Here is a 22,842-nt window from a genome sequence, read left to right as displayed (position 1 = left end):
CCTCTCTTTGTGCCGTGCTCTCCGAAAGCTAGGTGGTGAACAGCCCAAGACTGCCAGATACTTAAGTCAGGTGATCTCCATTCTGTGATGAACTGTCCTGCTCTAACTAAAGAGTTCCTTAATATAATCTGTGAAGGAATTTAAATAACTGCACCTGTGTTATACTTAAATGATTTACTGAAAGGGCTATTACAGCAAAACTTAATCAGGTTTTATTGAAGACATCCTCAAAAAGATTGTAACTGTAGTCTTTTAAAGTGCACTTAAGATGGCAACAAATCCATTTGGGCATGTGGGAGGTTAAACTATCTTTTATAATTCAGAAATTCTTGTCCAGGAGAGAGGCTAGTTTGGAAGAATGTTTCATAAGTATTACATGTTTGAGGACGAACCATTTTAAAGGAAAGGATAGGAAAAAGGAAGAGTTAGATGAAATGTTCTACAAAGTGCTTTTCCTTCATTTAAAAAAAGTAATAAAAACTAAGTCCAAGAAAAATTTACCAAGTTATGGACTTGAAAGCTGTGGAAAAGTATCACTTTTGTACGCAAGGAAGGAATTTGACCCTAAGTGGACTTGCTGAAGAAGTGCCTTTTAGATTTTCCTAAATTTTTGGTACCTAAAAAAAAATAATATTTTACCAGATGGGATGAATGTTTAGATTAGGTCTCTGTATTTTTGTGTTCAGGTTAAGGTGTTGTGCCGCTTCTCTGGCCATACAGAAGGCAGGGATAACCTGCTTATTAGCTCCTGCTTATTTCTCAGGGAGTCACAAGTTACAAGTGAGCTGCAAGGTGTTCTGAATGGGGCATATGTGTTCAGACCTGTGGATCTATAGATACTCACCTTCACCTTGAAAGACTAGATCAAAAAGTAATCTAGAAATTAATGAACAAATTGATTTTATGTAATCAGCCAATGTCAAATGAAGCATAAATCCAGGTCTTAAGCGAAGCTCACCAACCTACTTATTAGCACATAAGATTGTAAGACATTTGTTTCTTATCAGCTTCAGCAGGGCTAGGAAAAGCCTTTTTCTATTTTGTCTCTGGAGTGTGAAGTACAGTCATGTTCTGGCACAGCACAGCATGTAGGTCAGAATGTTAGCCAGCCTTGCAGTACATAATGCTTTTGATAGGAGCGGTTTCAGGGCTGGGGAGATGCCAGCAAGAACAGTCTCCAAATTATCTAGAACTTCAGGGGAAAAAACAGCCTAAAATGTAAGTGGTCTCTGGGCTATCCAGTGGCCCCGCTTCCCTGGTCATCGGTCTTCCCAGGAGCTGTGCTGCCACTGGCTCCACCGTGAGACTTCGACCTCCTGGAGAGAAAGGAATTAAATTCATTGTCATCAGGATATAAATTTTTATTCCTTTTTGTGCTACTGACTGCAATACCTGTTGTTCTTTCTACTCTTTGGATAGTTAATCACAGCTAGACCATTTCTTTTCTAACATTAAAAATGATACATGCTTGCATATGCATTTATAGTGCTTTAAAATACTAGCCCCGGAACAATTTGGGTTTGTAGCCTGCATGCAGATGCATGTTAACTGCAAAAAACAGGAATCACATCAAGAGCTTAACTGCCTTCAGGCTTCTAATTAAATAGCCTTAAAGTAGCCATCTGCAGATACTTTAAAATGAAATTGCACAAAAATATTAACTCCTTAGTTGTCCTGGAAATCAGAAATCTCAAGTGATATACGCATTCAAACGATGCAGTGGTAGTGTTTTACAAGGCAAGAGTATGATTCCCAGAGTTACGTGTTCTTTCCCTGTTTTCATTTTGAGCTTGCTTTCCTCCTTTAAAGCCCCAATGTGATCTTAAAAATTCCAGTTGATGCTAACTCAAAAATGTGCATGTCCCAGTCCAGTGTAAGATCTGTTTCTTCTCTGGCCAGTTGGTGTGGTTGCTTTTTTGAATACATCTCTGTTAGTAAAAACTGCACAAATGAAGAATATAGAGAGGCAAGCCAGAAAATAGTATTGTGTTCTCTGTGTGAGTCCGTTGGTGGCCCTGCACAATATTGCCTATGCCTTGGGCTTTCCATCCTTAAAAAGGCGGTCCGAAGGGTAAAATGCAGGTAAAAAGAAAAACAATTAGGAGATCTTAAGTGCATAACATCTGTTACATGAAGAGGGTTGAAATAGCTTAGGAATCTTTGGCTTGGAAAATTGATGACTGAAGGGTGATAAAATATAATTTAGTGCATTATAAAGAGGTTAGTTATCCATCACCTCTCATATCACAGGGTTGTGGAGACACGCAAGGAACTTACTGACTGATTCATCAGCAGAATGAGATTTCTAAACACAAGAGGAGATTTTTGTTACAGGCAAATGTGTTGGTAGATTCAGAAGCAGTTAAGCAAGTTAATGGTAGAGACATCACGGTGACTAAAAAATAATGGGCTGACTGCAGTTTCCATCTCAGGAATTTCCATCTCTGCTGATTCCCAGCAGATGCAAAGGTCTACCCAGGGAAAAATCACTGGTTATCTGCCGCCTCCTTGCATTCTTTTCCATAAACATGCACTGTGGTTGCAGCCAGCGATGGAGCACACGATTAGACAGACCCTGGGTCTGACTCACGCTGCTTAATTTTATGTACTTAATACAGTACAGTCCTTAACATCTAACTATAAAGATCACTTTAATTGAAAATATGATTAATGAGAAAAAGCAAATGGCTGTGAGGTTTTTTTACTTTCTTGTGGGTTTTTTAAATAGTCTTAAACTCCTCCAGAAGCCAACTTAGACTTTGTTTACTTCTTATTCCAGCCTTGCCTTAGGATATAATGTCAGTGGGAAAGCAGAGCCCATTTATTATGAATGTAGGAGAATTGCAGTAGGTAATTAGAGCAAAATGGCAGTTTCTCTAAACTTTTTTTTTGGCTGCAGGATTTACATGAAAGAAAAAGTGATTTAACACAATTTCATATGATTTGTATGAAGTTACCTGAAGTTTGAATGAAAGTTTCAGTTTAAATGTATCTTTTTCCTAAAAATAAAAGTAAAGGAAAGGTAATTTTGCATGTTTCAGTAGCAGAAAGAATAGCTTTAGGTAGTTGGTTTTTCTAATAGCATGATCAAAAGTAAAATATGTTACACGTAAATCCTAACACACCAGGGTGATGGTGACAGCCTTGAGAACAACAATGTATATGTATATCTTTACTGGATATATATTTAAATGCAAAAACTGCTTGAAACGGATTCTTTTCCAGAAGAAGTTTTATAGCTATGTTTTCACTCCAGTAATTTTCCTATGAGAGAATGAACTTTGCCTTGTTAAAGAAATGTCATTGCTTTAAAGAAAGACCAAAAAGCCCTGCAGGGACAGGGAATGTTCAGCTCCTCCATTCCCGTGATACAGCTCCCTTGTAGTCAACAGAAGGAAGATACAGCTAAATTCAGAGGACACTTCAGAGCTCCAAAATTAGAAAACGGTTTGTGCCCTGGGTGCTCCACGTGTTCTCCTGGAGCATCTGGTTGCATACTGGAGCCTGGGTATTGTGGTCATCTTGGGACATCTCCATCTCGGTCTGCTGCCTAAACAAAACAACCCGACCCCTCAATCTATCTAAAATTGATGATGAAGTACTTAAATTTACTTTTGTCATCTCTTCTGCATTTCAGTTCATTTGTGTTTTTTTTTAATCTTGAGTGAGACCTTTTGCAAGAGTCTTAAGATAAGCTGTCCAGAGAAATACTTTTTTCTGAACAAATCTTCATCAAAACTTCTAATCCTCTTGACCATACCTCATTTTCCCAAAGAACAAGGATTATTAAATTGTTAAAACAGCTTTACCAAATCAATATGGGTTCTATTACCTAGCCATGCATTCTTCAAACCGTACATTATTGGTGCAATAATATAATTAAGTTTATGATAGATGATGAAATTCATGGAAGTATTTCTTCAGTAGGCTGGTTGTTGGCAGTGGATGATCTATGATGATCCCACTGTGTGTTTACTGTGTTTATATTCACTGTGTTTATTTTCTTTCCTTTAGTGCATGGTTCTTCTCTCTCTTTGGTATCCAGTACATCATCTATTTATTCAACTGTGAGTATAATGAAATGAACAATTTGGGTTTACTGATCAAAATTATTGAACTGACTGGTCTTACTGTGCTAATTATTTTTGCCATTCAAGGGGGAAGGGAAAAAAAGCACTTTTTATTTGGTTATGTTCTGAATACTAGCAACAAAAGAAATTTTTACGTTCATAGAGATGTCTGTGGATATTTAGCAGTGTCTTCATTAAACACAGACATCAGTGGCCTAGAAGCAGCAGTTTATTTTCTGAGTCAATATTTTACAACTACACTAAACAAGTTTTGCCTCAAAAGACCTTGGTAGATTTGAACATTACCTACAGCATCCCAGAATTTCCTGGATAAAGTCATTCCAGCCTTGTATTAATGATTTCCTACTAAAGAATTTTTGAGTAGGTTTTTTAATGAACAGACTTTAATAATTCTAGAAAAGCCATTTGTTCACTCTACCAGTAATATTTTCTCCAAAAGTATGTATTTTGGGGGGTTATCTGATCCTAAAATAAAGCTTTACTGGAGTTTGAAAATACGGGGCGGGTGGGGTGGGGAGGGAGTGGTGGCAGTTAATTGCATGTTGCATTTGCTTATTTTCTTCTAATAGCCTCACAGAGCATTTTCCATTTAAACCAACACTGTGGAAGACATTGTAAGGCTCTACCTGTGCTGTACTGGGAGGTGAGGTGGCTGCAACGTGCAGACCCCATCTCACCTAGCTCTCCTCTAGCTCGGGGGGGGGGGTGTGCAGCAGGCTCCAGCCCAGAAGTGTTTGGCACTGATGGTTCATTCCCAGTGGCTTTGCTGCTGTTAATATCCAAGCTAGCCAGATTAAAGGTGGCTCGTGTATTCCTTGGATGATCTGGTCACGCTTCTGGGCGTTTCTTAAAGCACAACCTTTTTAAAAAACATTGCACAATAAATTCTTCTGAAATACGTGTTAATTGAACAGGATCTTCTATTTCAAATTCTTGTGCAAGTATGATGCATCTTCATGCTTACCACACATCCCCAGCTGAAAGAAGCGTGAAGGCCTTGTACAACTGGCTATGAAGTCTGTCAAGACAGCATAGTATTACTTAGCGTTATTTCACATACACGTTTCACTGTCAGGCAGCTACACGTGTAACATTCCCTTAAGACCTTGATAACAATTTGAAGATACCACCTTTCATTATTGACCTCGCCTCAAGCAAGGCTCATAGGAAGCCAAAACAGATAATGTATTGGAAGGATGGAAACCAGGTCTTTTCCTCTGGGCTGTTGTTCATAACCATGAGAGCCACAAGGAGAGCGCTCAGCAGCTGCTGTCTAAGCTTCTGGTTTATGTGCTTGCTGCCCAGGCACAAGTGGCTCTTAGTAGCGTGGTTTGATGGGTATAATTTTCACGGGGGCTGGTAGTGGACATGTTTACGTAACGACAGTGGAGTGTGTAACTTTCTACCATATACTTCTCTCTAGCTGATAACTGTGGTTAGAAAGAAGCCATGGTAGCCACAGTTTTACCATGCAGACCACAACGGGTGGTCAGTACATCCACTTTGCATCCTTGGATAACTAGCGGTGTGTCCTCAGTTTTTCATCACTACAGTGCCTAGGCAGCACTCAAGTGAGAGCAATTATTTTTTTTCCCACATCACTTTGGAATGCAAAAATATCATCTCAGTCATGGGAGGAAGGGCATTGCCTAGGATCAGCCATGTTCTGTGGCAGGCCTGTCTCTTCAGAGCCTCAGGCAGGCCCTTGGGACCAGACCTGGGGCTTCACCCTTCCGCAGCGCAGAGCAGAGGTGTGCTGGCTGGGGCTGTGACGTGGAGCCCAGACGCCTTCTGTGGGGAGAAGCACTGTACAAGCAGCCTGCCTGCTTTTTCCTGAAGGGTAAATAAATGAGGAAAATATCTTAGATTCAATATGGATGTGAGAATCCAAAATAAGGAATTCACATTCAAGTTCTTGAAACACAAAAAAGAGTACTGAACTGTTTTATAAATTTGTCAGGCTGGTTGTGCTGTAGTATCCTCATGTATTTTCCTCTATTTTTATTTTATAGCCTGAAGAGAAGTGCCAGTCAGAGGTAAGAACACATCATGTTTGACAGGCATTACTGTTCTGTCAAGACACTCTGCATTTCATGTCTTGCTATTTTATTTCTCCATGTTACGGTGCAGTAAAGTGCTCTCTTAAAATATGTAGATTCGCAAGCTACGAAGAGAGTTGGATGCATCCCAAGAAAAAGTGTCAGCTCTGACAACTCAGTTGACTGCCAATGTGAGTACAACTCTGAGAACAAACACTAATAGGGAATGCATTTAATGCACCAATTAACACCCCAATTTTTCTAGGTGACAAAAAGATTTCAGGTGTACGACATAGGGTTTGCGTTACCTGTGTGTTTAGAAAAATAACTGCATGCATGTGGGACCTTTCCAAAAATAGCATCCTCTGTCCTTCTGAATTGTCTTCTGCCTTTCTTTAACTACTGAATGATAATATTCATTTGGCTTTATATACATGTAAACCACCTTCAGATCTGAGGAAATCATTGAAGGACAGGGTCTTTTTTTATGAAGAGTGTCTTACTTTGACATTTAGGTGGGAGGAGGTTATAACTGGTAGGAATAAAAGTTGGTAGAAATGTGGCTTGAAACGCATTATATTTTGCTGTTGCATAAAGATGTTGGCTAATGGTGTGATAGGTAATAGTAGCATAAGGGGCTCTGAGAACTAATTTAAAGTTATGCCTAAAGAGTAGAAATACCTGATTTTTAACCAATGTAGACAATACTTCTGCTTGTTTCCTCTGAGGAATTTGATGGATAAGTAATAAGTAAGACGCTTGGGAAAAAAAAAAGATTTGGAAGCCAGGAGGTGTTGAAGCAACACTGTGTGTGACCCTGAGCAAGTTTATTTATGCATTCTGTGCTGTAGTCACAGATAGCAGAAACCTGCAAAACAGGAGCTTGCTAGAAAAATAAGCAATTCTAGAGTAAATAAGCTACAAATGACTAGTCATCAAATCGGATCATACTGACATCCTGGTTTGTGGGAATGAATAAACATCAGAACACATGCTACTGAAGAGGGCATTGCTGTCCCTCAGTTCTCTGAATAGGTGGAACAGGAAACTTGGCACAGTAAAGGGCAGCTTCCACCTGAGCCCTAACACCCATCACAAGAAGAATTCAATGGGAAATCTACTGTGGTGTTCACAGAACATCACAGAAGTGGGCTTCCAAAATGGAAAGGGAAAACCAAGAACACTGTTAACAGAGAAGTCAAATAAAAGAGCTTTGACTGCATGTATCCAATCAGTCACTTCCCCAAGAGTAAAAGAAAAAATTTTCCAAAGAAGAATCTTCCAAAAATTAAATCTTATGTTTGCCGTTCAAATATAAAAGGGACTGGATACGTTAGTTGGTTTTCATCCAGAAGCCTTTTTTACACAGGAGAAAGCAGGACCAGACTCTCTTGCATACGTTTTTTTTATCGTGTTGTTTAATAACCCAGCTTGTGTCCTTCAAACAAAAGATTTGTCAGCTGTGCGACTCCTCCAGCTCTGCCACAGTTTTGTTGCATTCACCTACACATGATGCTGACATGCAGCAGGCTGCCACTCGGCGCGGAGGTAGCAGCCCAACTCCAAGAGCAGTGAGTAGCACAGGCTACTCCCCAGCTGCTGTTAATTTGCCCAAATACTTGCATCGTTACTACCACTATCTTTGCAAGGAATACTTTTTAACATATGCTGCTGTACATCTTCGTTTATTTGGGGGTCTTTTTGTCATTTATTATTTTGATAATACACCATTTTTTGCTTCATTCGCTTTGCTAACATTTTGTAGGGTTTTTTATTCATGCTATTTAAACTTCTTAGACTTGGACCTGCCCCTTATTTCTCCAGAAATCAGCAACAGCCTGCTGCAGAGATGTTGCTAGAGCTGTCCTAGTAACTTAATTCAGCATCTATCCACCTCTTTTCAGAGAACATGCTCTTTTTCCATGTAAAAAAACAGGTCTGTTTTAAAGAAAAGGTTAAGACTAATAAATGCTGTTTGTTAAAACACTGCCTTATGGATATTTCCTTTACACATAATTCTTTTTTTAATAAAATGCTTTTAAGTTAGTTAGTTTGAATTCATCTCTTTAATTTACTTTTTTTTTCCTGAATTTTCCTGTATAGACACTGCAGCTTTTGATGCTTCTCAGGCCATCAGGGGCAAAAATTTGAAAAGATTTTGCTCCAACCAGGAAGTGAAGATAACTCTTTTCCATAGCTCACTGAACAATTTCCAGAGAGGAATAATTTCAAGGTGCCTGATCTGGTTTTGAAAGAGCAAGTTTTCCTTAAGGTTCAGGTCAAAGCATTAGGGGTTTGTATCCCGTTATTAATTCATGAGGTCCGGCTTGCCCATTTATCTTTAGCTTTTGCAAAATATTGCTGAGGATTCATGAATACCAGTTTTGTTGTTCCCTGTTCATCCTCCCCAACAGAGGCTTTGCAGCCTGTGTTTTTAAAATAAATATTTAGCTTTTCATACATGTGTAGCGTGAGGGTTTAAATTACTTTTCCCGATTTTCTCACAGTCTCAGCTCTGCTTGTTTTTATAGGGGCTGACGGGAACGAGAGATGCACATCCCCGTGTTATTGTACTGCTTGTGTTTGTTTTCACTGCGAATGTGAGAACAGTTATTTAGGATAAATCAGCTGTGTACTACTGATGAATAAGTCTGGAACAGCTCTGTGAAAGGTTTTGCTATAGAGAATGTCCTTTTCCACTTGGAAAGGTTGTGCACAATTTTACTTGTTGTGTATATAGAATTACATTTAACAGAGGAATAAAATATTATTTTCTATCGTTAGCGTAGATTATTATGACTAACGAGGCAAATATATATTGAATTATGCCTGTGTTCAGCTATTTGTGCACAAGTGTGTACATATACATGTATGTCTATAAAACAGTGCCATGTCATGGCGCTAGAAACCTCGTTCCCTTTCATCAGGTTCCTTTCCATCTTCTCAATCTACTTTTCCTTCCTCTTATTTATCATTTTCAATACCCAGCTGATGTCCTTAGTATAACCAACTTAGGGTTCTCAGTGCTTCATGGGAAAAGAAAAAAGGGGAGTTGGCCGAGCACCAGGAGGTTTTGGATGATATTTCACAGATGGGCCTTGATTGCAAGCAAGCTGCACTCAAATAATATTGGAGAAGCCTTTGAGTTAGGTGCAGGCATATCAGCTGGTAAAGCCTCTGGCAGGCTGGCTACCATGTGGCAGTGGTCCTGTCTCCATCATCCTTACCCTTCTCTGTGCAGAGGAGACATCGCTGGACTGAACTCACTGACTTTGCTTTCCTTTCTGCTGTTGGGGTAGCACAGCGAGAATCTTCATCTCTGTGACTTCCAGCATCTTTCTGCCTTAACTGTCCCCAAGGGAACCTAGTCGGAAGGAAGTTTCTGCCTGGCTTTCCTCTATCTAAAAATCTGCTGTATATTTTATTTACTGTTTTCTATTTTATTTTACTTAGGAGGGTACTTGGGTATCTTTCTAAAACTTAGGAGTGACATTTTAGGTTTTCTCATATTCTTTGGGAAAAGATTTTAACTTTTTGTGAAAAGCTTTGTGGCGAGAGTTACCTTAACTGTGTGAGGGTACCTGCAAACCATCACTAACCTTTCACATGCTAATGATGGCCCACATAAAAAGTCAAAGATTGTCTGATTTCAAAAAAGAATGGCAGGAGATGTTTAGAAATATGGATGGATTTGTCTCTTTTTCCCCTCTACATTTTTTGTGATAACAGATCATTTCATGTCACTGTTTGCTGTAGTTTGGAGACATGGCTAGATAACCAAGGACATCTTTCCATGCCTTTTTGGTATCATGAATACTTTCAGATGACAAGGTGTATTCCCTGTATCATCCTTCAAAAGCCTCAGTTAGTTAATCTGTGAGATGTTTCCCCAAAAAATTGATTCTCGTATGTCTTTCTATTTCAATAAAGTGGCAAAATATGTTTTCCTTTGGTCACCAGATCTGAGCAGCTTTAAACAATTGAGCAAAGTGCATGAACTAGGTTAATTTGAGATGTGGCTCTTCAAAGGACCTTAACTCGTAGGGACCCAGCAGGTGATTTTGTTCTTGATGTATTCTGGACATAGGGTGCACATTTTACAGAATACATGAGAATTCCAAACTCGAAAAAAAATCCCCCTTTGCTGCTCTGTTAGAGTATGTATGAGATAACTGCCCTGGCCATTGAAATCATGGCATCAAGGAAGTGGATGTAGCAGCTGACTGAGGAGCCACCTCCAGGAAATCTCCCACCGGTGTGCCAGCTCACAGTATTACTCCTACGTCTGTATTTTCTAAAGCGTTTGGTAACAGCTGCTGCTGAGCAGGGCATGGTTTATAGCCTAAAACTGCATCATTTTATGGTGTGCTTCTAGCAGTAGTTACACATGAAAGGGCTGTAATTTTCTAAGATTTTGAAATTGGTCTGTTACCTTTGGCATTTCTAGTTTTCCACAATTAAATTGTTCCCAGTAATTTGTTTGCAAGCATTTTCACAATGTATGCTCTGCTCGTTTGACCTTTTCTCATCAGTGTTACTTCCTCCATATCACTTAAGCAACAAACAATGCAATGCGCTAGGTGTCCAGGTCACTACCTGTAGAAGAATTCTTGTTTGGAGGGAGAGAACAAACTACTTGGTTATGGTTTGACTTTCAGGCTCACCTGGTGGCAGCATTTGAGCAGAGCCTGGGGAACATGACGATCAGACTGCAGAGCCTGACAATGACAGCGGAGCAAAAGGCAAGGTTGAAAAGTACTTGGGGAAGTCATAACTTACGTTTCCAGCATTGCTGCTCGTGCTCCTTCCATAGGTGTGAGGGACGGGGGAAGTCACATATGCTGTTGGCCCTAGTTTCCTCAATTGTGGTGAAGGAGTAAAATGTAATAAAAATTTTGTGTAAAACACTCATTTTCGCAGTGGGCTGTTGTGGCAACTGATCAGCTTATTCATATAAATTGTTGCTTTGGATGCAAGTCTTCGGTATTGCATATTTTTAAATAAATTTCTTCCCAATGCATCCACGCATGTGCATGTTGAAGAGAAACACCAAAAAAAATCCTTGCAATACAGGCAACATTGGGAGTTTGGACAGTATACTTGAATATATGTTATTTCTGTATTACACAGGATGTACTTTCTTGGGGGAGGGCTATCATAATAACCAACCTGTTTTGCAGCCTACTGAGGGTGTGTGCTTCCCCAGGTATACCAAACCTCATTTACATCTCCTTGTACATACACATTCCATAAATTCTCTATCAGCTACCAATACTCAGATTGAAATGTGGCTTCTCTGGAGCAGTTCGGTATCACCTGCATTTTCCAGCATATCACTGTTACTTTTTCCTTATCCAAGGACTCAGAACTGAATGAGTTAAGGAAGACAATTGAACTACTGAAGAAGCAAAATGCTGCTGCCCAGGCTGCCATCAACGGAGTCATTAACACCCCTGAGCTCAACTGCAAAGGTGAGAAGCAAGCACCACATATAGCAACTGTGCTGTGCTCATGAGACTTTAAGCCTCTTGGTAATAGCTGATGTAACCGTCGGAGATCAGCTTTGTCTCATGACCGTGCTCTGGGTAATTCTTGGGTACCAGGTGGGGATTTGAGATGAGCGTCTGTGTAAATAGTGTGATAAATTCTATAGAAGTAAACGGATGTGTTAGACACGTGGGAAGGCGTTTTAACAAAGCTTTTCCACCTTCAGTGTGAGCTCACTGAATTTACTGTGAGTGTTTAGTAACCCACCCATCTTGACACTGGTGTGAAACAGCAGGGAGCAAAGATCTGCAGTTAGGGCTGTCAGACACTTGGCTTTATTTTCCTTCATGTTGGCTTTATTTTCTTTCATGTTTTCAGTAATTTCCAATATAAAGTCTGCATGCAGTCCTGTCTTAGCACATCTCTCACAGTTATCCCAGTAATTTACACCGGGATAAATTGCTGAGGAAAGGTTTGAAGGGTCTGGGTCTGAGATTTTAATCTCTTCACGAGAAACAAGGATTAGCAGCACTGCTTCAAAATACGCGGTGCATCCATTGGAGTAAGCGATTGGGAAGGGCTTATTGCCCTAAATGTGTCTTTGAGATTGTGTTATTAATACCGAATATCAAATTTTGACAAATGTAATTCTGACACCATCCCCATTCATATTCAGGACCTGGAGCTGCTCAGCCCACAGACCTGCGGATCCGAAGGCAGCACTCTTCGGATAGTGTCTCCAGTATTAACAGTGCTACCAGTCACTCCAGTGTGGGAAGCAACATCGAGAGCGATTCAAAGAAAAAGAAGAGGAAGAACTGGGTGAGTGTATTTTAACAGATTGTGTGAGCTTTATATCAAATTGTCAGAACATGCAGGGTGAAATCTAGCTGCTCCACTCCTCCTTCCTCCCCTCGCACAACAGGTCAGCACAAGGACTATGCGCTCTTTAAATCCTGTGTAAACTCTCTTTTGAAGGCTTAATTGAATCACAAGTGATGTATATGCTTGTGTTGACTCTGCATAGGATTGAATTTTAGCTTAACAGCCAAAAGGCCAGTCTTAAATTAGGAATAGCTGTCAAAGATCAGTTCTGGCTAAAAGTAATGTGGTGTCCAACCCCTTAGGGAAAACTCAACGTCTGTCATTAAAGTAAAACAAATCCACAATGAGAGATCATTCTTGCCTTTTTTTTTTTTTTTTTTTGGCTCATAGAGCTTTCTTTTAAGTGAACATGTTAAATGCTTTAAGAACTCTGTTTTCAGCATTACTGTGAAGTTCTGCAACAAAAAAAATATCAGTCTTAAAAAATTTATTGTGATGGACATTTATTTTGCAAGATTTTGCAGTACTTACTTGTCATTTCCCATTTTTCCTTCTTTGCTGATCATGTACTATGTACAAGGTACCCTGTACTGGAGGAAAGGTACATTATATTAAACTCCATTTTCAATTAGACCAGAACTGCCTTAGTGACCTAGTCTGATTGTAGTTTGGACTAAAGTCCCTAGGTGCTTTATTGTAGCCAGTAAAGCAATCCACCCCTTCCTTCCCACTGAATTTAAATCTCCCTGGATCTTTTGGGTGGACAGATAAATCTGTACAGATACAAAATGTGGTTTGAGATGGTAAAAGCTTGATTTGTATTTGCACAATATCCTCTCAGAAATGTTTAATGAAACTCCTGAATGGTAAGAAACAGCTTCCTGAGCAGGTTCTTGTTCTATTTTCTCTCTTATCCCAGTGGTTCCGTTTTGATATCTTACCAGCTCCCTCGTAACAGCAGTTTCCACTCTGCCCCTTAAATAATTGGTTGAACGGAAACAATGCCATCTCGAAATCCTTCTTGTGCTGGATTATACATTAGTTACAAAGTAAATTGCTGTAACTTTTAAATTGCTAGTAACTCTTAATATGTGACACAAACCTTTGTAATGATTAAGCCTTAGTTAAGGTACACACTTAAATTTTTCCTTAGCTCCTATTCTTTGTGATTGTAGCCTAGTAGATACCGTCCTACGTCAGCCTACACTACTTATTCATCAAATGACTATTTTTAAAGAGGGTTAGGGAAACATTTCCTTACTGTAAAAAGAAATAAATGAAGTTTTCATGAGGTAGAAGAAACAGGACGGTATTTTTATGGTGTTATTAAAAATTAACACGTCATTTCTGTAAAATGAAGATTGGGAATCAAATCAGTAATTTACTGAGAAAAATAGGTAATTTTCTCAGATTCACATATTGTTTATTCCACAAATACTGAGGAAGTTCTCAGCCAAGATCTTTTTGTTATATATAGAAACAACGCAGCTGTCCATTCAGAGCTGAAACACCAGTTTTCAACATTTGTCACTGTAGGAATCTGTAAAAATAACTTTCAGCTCATATTAAGCCAGCCTGTTTACAACATGCAATTTGCATTAGCATTTAACAGTGTTCATAGAGTGTTCTGAGTTGGAAGGGACCGGTGACAATCATCAAGTCTAAACCTTGACTCCACACAGGGCAACCTAAAAGCTAAACCATATATCTAAGAACATTGTCCAAACACTTCTTGAACACTAAAATTTGGGGATAATGTTAGTTTAATCACGTGCATGTTCATTCTTTTTGTTGTTTGAGAATGGCTGTCACATAAAAAAAAGGGGGTTTTAGCTGCAGGTAGGTAGAGAAGATGCAGTCTTTTCACCTGGTGAAATACCTGTTCTTGCAAGGAAAATCAGTGTTAACTTGGCTGTTAGCCAAAACATTCTGTGTGAGCTAGGGAAAAAACACAGTTTTAATAGTTGAGAGATTTGGGTCCAGTGTCTCCCTCAAGTAATGCAAAAAATGACTGTATGTCCTTTGAACACCTGGTTTTGGAAAATACAGGGTTCCAGTTTTAAAGCAACCGTTGGTCTTTCTGGATTACTGGTCATGTTTGTCTTAGAAATCCAAAGCTTTCCTTATCACTGGCTTTATCTGGTAAAACATGTCTTTTTTCCTTCCCCTACTTCCTTTTGCTTGCGCTTCTTCCGGCAGGTCAATGAGGTAAGGAAGACCTACTTTAAATTACGAGATACGAAGCTAACCCATCCATTTACATCACTAACCATTTCACCGTCATTAACCTTGTCTGAGCCGCATTACGTTATGTCTGCAAGTTGTTACATCACTGTAAAGCTCATTGCACTGAACAGAATTTGCTATAAAATAGTTACCTTAAAAATAGGAAGCATTGATAGCCTGTCCTATTGACCTTATTAATCTCAAAAATACTTAAGGAAAAAAAGCTTTTTTTTATTCTTTTTTACCTGTATCAAAACATATGGCTGTATCACTTGGAGCATTTGCATGTTAGAGTTTTTTTACTCTGTGTCTTCTTTTGCCTGGTTTCGGTCTTAATGATGTGCCGACTGTTGTGGTCTTGTTTTTTCAGTTACGCAGCTCCTTCAAGCAAGCTTTTGGTAAAAAGAAATCTCCCAAGTCAGCATCTTCTCATTCAGATATTGAGGAGATGACTGATTCGTCATTACCTTCTTCACCAAAGCTGCCACACCATAACTCCACTGTTTCAACACCGTTGCTGAGAGCTTCTCATCCCAATTCTCTGTAAGTGATTTCTTTACATTTTTTAATAGAAAATGGAGGGGAGAAGCTTCTCACTGCATTGGTAGAGGAAAGGAGAAATACCATGCTTTGGAAAGATCCAGTGTTTTCCATGCTAGCTTTACAGGACATATCTAGGCCGCTTTACAGAGAGAAGCAGAGGTCAAATGTACCCTACACCATCCTGTCTCCTTTGGTTCCTCTAAGATTCTGCACATTTGTATGAGCACAACGAGAGTCTTCCAGCTGTTCAGCCACATGCACTGCTAACAGCGGCTCTTTACTATGAGGCCATAACACAAGACACAGTGGGTCAAACAGATCGCACTTTCAACTATCCTGCCTATTGTGAATGTTCGGTAGTTGAATGAGATAACAGGCAGAGGACAGAAAGGTTGAATTTGTATGTTCAGGGAATTAAAGATATGTACGCTTGCTCCCAACCCAGTACCTTTGCATTAGTGTCCAGAACCCAGTCTCATTTCATCTACTGTAGTATAATTTAATATTTCATTGGGCTGCTCTTTGAGCAGAACATATTGAGTATGAGGAGTATTTATAACCACGGTGACTCTGAAGTGCAGAATTAATTGGATCTCTCACCGTTAATGAAACAAGCCAGGCCAAGTCTGGGATTTTGTTTTCCCTGCTGGCTAAAGACAGCACATATTGTACTAATCTGCCATGATGAGCTCCCAATTAAGTTGACAAATTCAGACAAAGGTAAAGATGTACTGGAAGTCAAACAGGGTGGTTTAGTGATACAGCTGAACTCGTCTAACAGCTTGTGCCTGATGAGTGGTGATGATCCTCTCCACATCTGTACCCACCTCGCCACCTGTGCCCAGTCCTTCCCTTGCACTGGCTCCGCTACTTCTCGGACAACTCCATGGAGCCAGTGTGACAAGCTAAATTACGTGGAAAATAATCTGACAGAAACATCAGCATGGAGGTTTTTATTCCCCGAGTTGCTGGGTTGGCTTAGCTCAGGGGTCTGATCAGACTGATGAGCACCAGAGCTGGCACGAGCACGGGGGCATGACAGCAGCACAGCTGGGGGAAGAGGAGGGAGAAACAAATATGCTCCTTTTGAGTAGCAGCGAGCTCTTGTACGGGCTCATCTGTATGGCCAAACCATGCCCTTCAGCTTGTATGTTTGTATGAGAATGAGGTGTAGACTTTAAAGCCAGGACTTCTGCTCTGTGCTTAACTCACGTGGTGTTCATGGGGAAGGTCACAGGCAGTCTTCCAGCTTTGTTTTGACCAAGTTAAAGAATTGCCTTACCGCACTGTCCTGAGCCTAAACTCACATTTTAGAATGTGCTTGGAAAACTTTATAAAACAGATTTTACGTTAATTCTATGAGTAGCTTCATCACTTGAGGAAAAAAAAATATACAGAAAGTTGTAAGAGGCAGTATTGTGCAACATGTAATTGCCAGACAGCCGTGTGACCTTGTAGATGGCATGCAAAGCTTCCAGCCTGATTTCAGATCAAATGCATTTGAGTAAGTACCCAGACTTGAATTTTTGCCCATCGCTCGTTTTCACATGAAGAGGTGAAAACAATAGCAATAGTTTCCAGCCATATAATAGCGATGAAATGTTAGTAACAGAAGATAATCCCCCATGTTTTGGGGTTTTTTAAAGTTTCTCCAGTTTCTTGAGCCTAACTCACTGAGGTTTTGGTGACTAGAGCAAATTGTGCTTCAGAAATCTAAGGCCAGAAGATTGTCAAATGATGATCCCATCTATCGTCAGTTAAAATGCTACGTGCATACATCCCTTGACAGGAGAAAAGAGTAAATATGTGAACTGGAGGAAAGATAGAGCACAAATAAAACTTGTGTGTTTTGGCTTACTGGGTTTCTGGTGGGAAAAGCGTCTCTCATTAACCTGATTTAGGGAGAGACATTTTAAATGATATCTCCCTCAAAGCATGCAGCTGTGTAGTTGATCTTTATATAGATACTTATGAATGTGCTGAAATGTTACTCACCCAGAATCTTTTTTTGTGGGAGTAGGGAAGAAAAACGCCACCAAAAAATTTTTAAGCATGAGTGCTTTAAAGCAAGCAGGAATTTATCACGCTTGAATAGGTGTAGAGTTCCAAAGCCCTCCAGAACAGTTCAGGGAAACCCAGCTGTGCACACCTGGTGAGCTTTAAATCTGTCTGTAAACTCATCAATCTCCAACCAGCTGCTGTTACTGCCTGCACCCCCTTAATTTATTTAGATTTTGGCTTTAGAAGTTCTCCTTTATGGTGACTGCCATGAAAAAAAAATGAAGATTATCCAGCAGAAGATGATTTCCAGAATTCTGTTTCAGATGCTGATTAAAGAAAAATAACCCTCAGACATATATATTTCACTAGTCTCTAATATTTCCATGACCTATTTAATATCTGATTTATGGTATCACTAATTCAATAAGCCAAAACTGTTGCCTGCTTCCTGCAGAATAAAAAGGTTTTCTTTCTCCTTTACTAATAAAAGCTGGAGAAGCACCACCTGAAAAGTAACAAATGGTCTTGTTCAGCGTCTGTTTTTCAATCTTCTCCAGTATTTCTGAATGCACTGACAGTGAAGCTGAAACAGTCATGCAGTTACGAAACGAGCTGAGAGACAAGGAGATGAAGTTGACTGATATTCGTCTAGAAGCCCTTAGCTCTGCTCATCAGCTCGACCAGCTTCGGGAGGCAATGAACAGAATGCAGGTAAGGCATAACCGCCCCAAATGCTGCGGTCTGTGGCGGTGTGTTAAAGGCTGGCCAGCCTGTTGCACAGTAGAGAACTGCAAAGAAGGTAAATCTGAAGTTTTTGAATGGTTACTAAATAGTTGCGTTTAGCTTTGTGCCAGTGTTAAACATATTGTACCTTCATTAAAAGTCAGCTCAAACACATGAATTCCGGTGCCCTCAACTCTGCAGCTCTGTTCCAACCCTAAAGACCTTCAGGGAGATCATTTTGTTGATTATCAGCAACCTCTTAAAATGTTCCCATGCTCTCTCCCATAATGTAGCTGCATTTCAGTACTTGGTGACCTCCCCCCTATTTACGCTTCCTATACTTTGAAAAGTTTCATGGAAGGGACATTGTAAGAATTAAAATCATTAACTTGTTAAAAATATATTATGAAATGGCATTTCTGCTAAACGATTTTTTATTCTTAAGTTAGTTATGTTGTTGTCGTCTTTCACTGTGCCTTCTAACTGCTGACTTGTCTTTTCAAGAGTGAGATTGAAAAACTAAAAGCAGAAAACGATCGGCTGAAATCTGAAAACCATGGCAGCTGTAGCAGGGCTCAATCTCAGGTTTCCATTTCATCCTCCCCAAGACATTCAGTGGGTCTCTCTCAACACAGTTTGAACCTGACGGAGTCAACCAGTCTTGGTGAGTTTAATGAGCAAGGCTGTGGGCAGGTTTTATCCTGCACTGGGAAGATTTGCTTTGGTTAGCCATGGAAAAATGAAAGCATGAAAATTATTAACAGTTGAGGTGTGGAAATCTGTCAGGAGCTGGCACGAAGCTGTCTTTTAAAATGTCGTCATAGTTCTGCTACGCCCTAGGTTGGAGTTGTCCAATTATGACCTCAGCTGCAGAGAGTCATGTTTAAAGCCATTTAATGGTGCACATTCGCCAGGGGATATATCGTTGGAAGGAAAATACAGAGTAACTGACTAATAATTTTCAATGACCTTCACTTTTTAGGAGTGATACTGGTAGTTGGGAGGGAAGTCAGTAAACATGGTTCTTGTGTTTTACCTGGGGGCACGCGAAGCCCAGATGTGTCGTGGTTGACTGCAATAAATGTGTTGGTGTAAACCAGAATAGTCTTCGTTGTTATTAAGATACAGCTGTGAAGCTGTTGATGTTTTCTGTTTGCAGACATGCTGTTAGATGACACTGGAGATGGCTCTGCCCGGAAAGAAGGAGGCAGGCACGTCAAAATAGTCGTCAGCTTTCAAGATGAAATGAAATGGAAGGAGGTGAGTTGTGTTTCGTCCCCAGCTTTAAGATGTAAGTGACTTTGGCACATGCCAGAGAATTCAAATCCAATTTGTTTAGGAGGCTTTTATTTGCAAAAGGCTTTTCAAAATTTTCTCGGCAAAATAGTTCATTGATGTATCACTAGTGATAGACAAGGCACTTGGCTCCCTCCCACCTGAATGGAACTGCTGAGAGTCAGCGCTGCTGGTTCAGGTTGTCTCATGGACTCGTAGCTTTTTATTTTGCAGTTTCTTTTTGGTGCCTCAGCGCTGGCCATGAACTGTGTCAGTAACACAGGATTGCTAGACTAGACTGTGTATCGGAGGCGTAGGTGATAATGTTAAAATTTAAGCCTTTCAGTAGTAACTCTGAGAACTTGAAAGGCCACTCTTTTGGCATCAAGGAAGTTAGCAGGCTAATCTGTGCCTTGGGATAACACCTGGTTAAGATGAATATCTCAGAAACTGCACAAAGCTCTTGGGTCCTTCTGTTAAACTTCAATAAAATTTAACTAATAATGAAAATGATCCAATGTGTCGATAGAAGGTGCACCAACATGCTAGAAGCGCTAATATTCTAGAAGAACTTAATGGATTTAGACTGGGAGATCCATACCTTACCGTTCTAGTTCAAGTTGTCCTCTCTGGTACAAGTATCCCATTTGGAATGCCATCTTTCAGACATTCTCCATTCACAAGTAATGGACAGAATACTGAGTACCCAAATACATTTCAGATATTGCAAAATTGCAGCCCACCTCACGTGCGTACTGCATGCACACGTGCTGCACAATCTTCACGAAGCGCTGACCTCGCTGTCTCACATTATGAGTACCTGTAGAAGTGTGTTCAAGAAATAATTTGGTGTCTTTTGCAAGAGGAGGACAAAAATTTGAATAATCTGTAATAAAATGACTCTGCAGCTCTTTCCATCAAATACCAATTTTGTATTAATAATGACAGCCTGTGACAAGGCAATTAACAGGAAAACTATATTGCTAATTCTGTTGGACTCCACTGTGCCCGCAGTCAGTAAAGGTGCCATGTGGAAATGATTCCTTACGTTTTAGTTGAACTTGAAGTCTTACGATAAAAATCAGGTTTTCTTCATTGAATGTTTCACAGTGAATGCAGCTGAAGGACAATAGAAAAACAAGGTACATTTGGGTTTTTTATCTGCCTTAGAAATCAGAAACAAAAATATCAACTAAAATGCTGTGATGTACCAAACATAATAAAGAAGATGTTCTATATAAGCTGCCTCTATTTTATTATACTATTTATTATTATTTGTTATACTATTCATACATATAACCATATATAATTTATATATGTGTGTGTACATGTAGAGAGAGAGATATATAGATATACACACACATTTATCTATGTTCACAGCAGCATTTCTTGAAGTAAATAAGATAAACCTTGCAAATGCAACATACTTGATTGTGAAGGCATGGAAAAGTGAACGTGCCATGAGTTTTTTCTGCCTAGAATTTTCCTAAGAGTCTTTCTGTCTTTTTGCTAAGCTGTAATCCTCTCGGAGATCTTTGAATTGTTCATGGGTTTGTTAATAAATACCTTTTACTCAACATCAGTACTACTTAAGTATCCTTTAGATTTTTTTTACTCCAACACTGTAGAAAACGTTTAGTAGAAAAGGAGGATTTCATGTAGCATTCAGAATTCACCATATAGAGTGGTAAAGATGCACCGTGATAAAAAAAAAAAAAAAAAAGAGAAGGAAAAAAAAAAGCAGCAGCATTTTAATTACATTAAACAGACTTGTCTGATATGTTTAGGATTTTATTAACTTAAATTCACATTTCTGTGCATTCAGGATTCGAGGCCTCGCACCTTCCTCATAGGCTGCATCGGGGTCAGTGGCAAGACCAAATGGGATGTTCTGGACGGGGTTGTAAGACGGCTGTTTAAGGTTAGCGAGTACAATTCACTGTGTGCCTGCATTCAGCGATTACATTTTGGTGGTACCCAGCAATATTTAACTTGCTGTGATTGTTACTATTATAACCTAGAGCAAAGTCACGGAGATTTCAGTGCTGGGTAACTTTTCGTGTCTCTTTCTCACCCTAGGAGTATATCATTCACGTGGATCCTGTCAGCCAGCTGGGACTGAATTCAGACAGTGTTCTGGGCTACAGCATTGGAGAAATCAAACGCACTAATAGTGCAGAGACACCTGAGCTGTTGCCCTGTGGCTATCTAGTCGGAGAAAACAACACTATTTCTGTTACCATCAAAGGTAATTACGCTTGACCTGTCTGTTGTAGTTCTCACTAATTACAGTTTTATCAAAGCTTGCTGTGTCAAGAAGCTCAGAGGAGTAGAAACATTTTATTGTGTTTCTTTTTCCCGTCCCTACCTTTTATTTATTGGTCCTTCTATTTTTACTTGATAAAGACAGCACTTTGAGTATGCTAAGTCCATAAATTGAGCAAATTTTCGGTCTGTAACAGTAGGAATAATTACACGCACAGCAGTTTTCTCCACATACCTTGAACTGATGCCTGGAGTTGTCCTGGAAAGATATCACATCGCAAGGGATGTAGTGGAGTTTGAGCAGCAAAGTTCCTTCCAAATGAATGAAGCCTCAGAAATTCATTACCTCTTTGTAACAGCTATAGTTTTTATTTCCTTCATGCAGAGTAAAAAAAAATCCTGATTTATCTTGTTTGATTGGTCTCGCTGAAGAGTCCCCCCTTAGGCACTAGTAAGGAGGCATCCCAGAATTCATGGGACACCTAAAAATCTGGATTTTTTTCAAAACGTGTAGTTTTCAGAACTCTCATCATTTTCATTATCTCATACTGATTAAGCATTTGATGCTTGTATTTCTCATGTGGTTTCTCATTTGATTTCCAGAGAACCATTCTTATATGAAAACTGTACTTTGAAACTAGGTTTGAGGGGGAAAACCCTCAGCTGCTGCAGTTTGAATGTACATAGTTTGCTCGAAGTTACACCAGTGAAATCTACACCATAGATCTGCCTCCCGGTGGTAGCATGTTTGAGAGCGTTGCCAAACACGCTGCAGCTCAACTTGGAAATTTGGCTGTGGCATTTGACTGAAAGCAGTTGGATTTTTGAAAGTTGGCGTAAAAAAACCCGGTTACCTTGGGTAGCAAATCAGTGGGCAGGAAGACAAAATAAGCCATGAAATATCTCAATTTACTGAGGCTTGCTGTGAACCCAGGGTATTTTGCTTGCTGACAATATACATTGTCTGATAGTTAATCCCAGGTGACATACTGCTTGAGTTCTGGGCATATCTGTAAAGCTGCAATCTGATTTTACGTTTAACTTGCATTGGCTTGAGTTCTACTTTGAAGGTTCGTATGTGATAACAGTTTTCAATAAAATAGAAACATATTTAATCAATTTATGGAGAATCAGTTACATATACCTTTGAGATATAAAGCTGCCTACATAAATATTTAATATTCCAAGTAACCATTGAGGTGCAAACATTTCTGCGTGTGATCTGCCAACTTCCCTTGCTGCTGTTTATTTTGAAGCACTGTGTATTTTCCCTGAGCCAATTCTGCCTAAAGTGACTGCTGACATTGCGTAAATGCTTATCAGCAGGAGTTTTATGTTAGAAGCGATAACTATCAGCATACAGAGAA

The 22,842-nt window shown here is 39.6% G+C and overlaps 1 protein-coding gene across 9 annotated transcripts in view; it reads left to right on the top strand.

Moving 5' to 3' along the window:
- The window catches only part of NAV2 (neuron navigator 2), a 223,246-nt gene that overhangs the window by 186,914 nt on the left and 13,490 nt on the right, over positions 1–22,842 (top strand). For 5 of the 9 annotated variants that reach the window (XM_040608724.1, XM_040608728.1, XM_040608730.1 and 2 more), the window contains 12 exons: positions 4,015–4,067; positions 6,104–6,127; positions 6,247–6,321; positions 10,789–10,872; positions 11,490–11,601; positions 12,294–12,439; positions 15,039–15,211; positions 17,770–17,923; positions 18,440–18,599; positions 19,095–19,195; positions 21,036–21,131; positions 21,290–21,458. In XM_040608724.1, the coding sequence (XP_040464658.1) occupies positions 4,015–4,067; positions 6,104–6,127; positions 6,247–6,321; positions 10,789–10,872; positions 11,490–11,601; positions 12,294–12,439; positions 15,039–15,211; positions 17,770–17,923; positions 18,440–18,599; positions 19,095–19,195; positions 21,036–21,131; positions 21,290–21,458 (1,347 nt within the window). Of the gene's footprint in view, positions 1–4,014; positions 4,068–6,103; positions 6,128–6,246; positions 6,322–10,788; positions 10,873–11,489; positions 11,602–12,293; positions 12,440–13,022; positions 13,044–14,641; positions 14,651–15,038; positions 15,212–17,769; positions 17,924–18,439; positions 18,600–19,094; positions 19,196–21,035; positions 21,132–21,289; positions 21,459–22,842 lie in introns of all 9 variants that reach the window. The other 4 variants (XM_040608723.1, XM_040608725.1, XM_040608729.1 and 1 more) reach the window with 2 other exon arrangements.

Source organism: Falco naumanni, chromosome 10 (assembly GCF_017639655.2).
Source record: "Falco naumanni isolate bFalNau1 chromosome 10, bFalNau1.pat, whole genome shotgun sequence".
Classification (NCBI taxonomy): domain Eukaryota; kingdom Metazoa; phylum Chordata; class Aves; order Falconiformes; family Falconidae; genus Falco; species Falco naumanni.
This window is presented reverse-complemented; position numbering and strand designations above follow the sequence as displayed.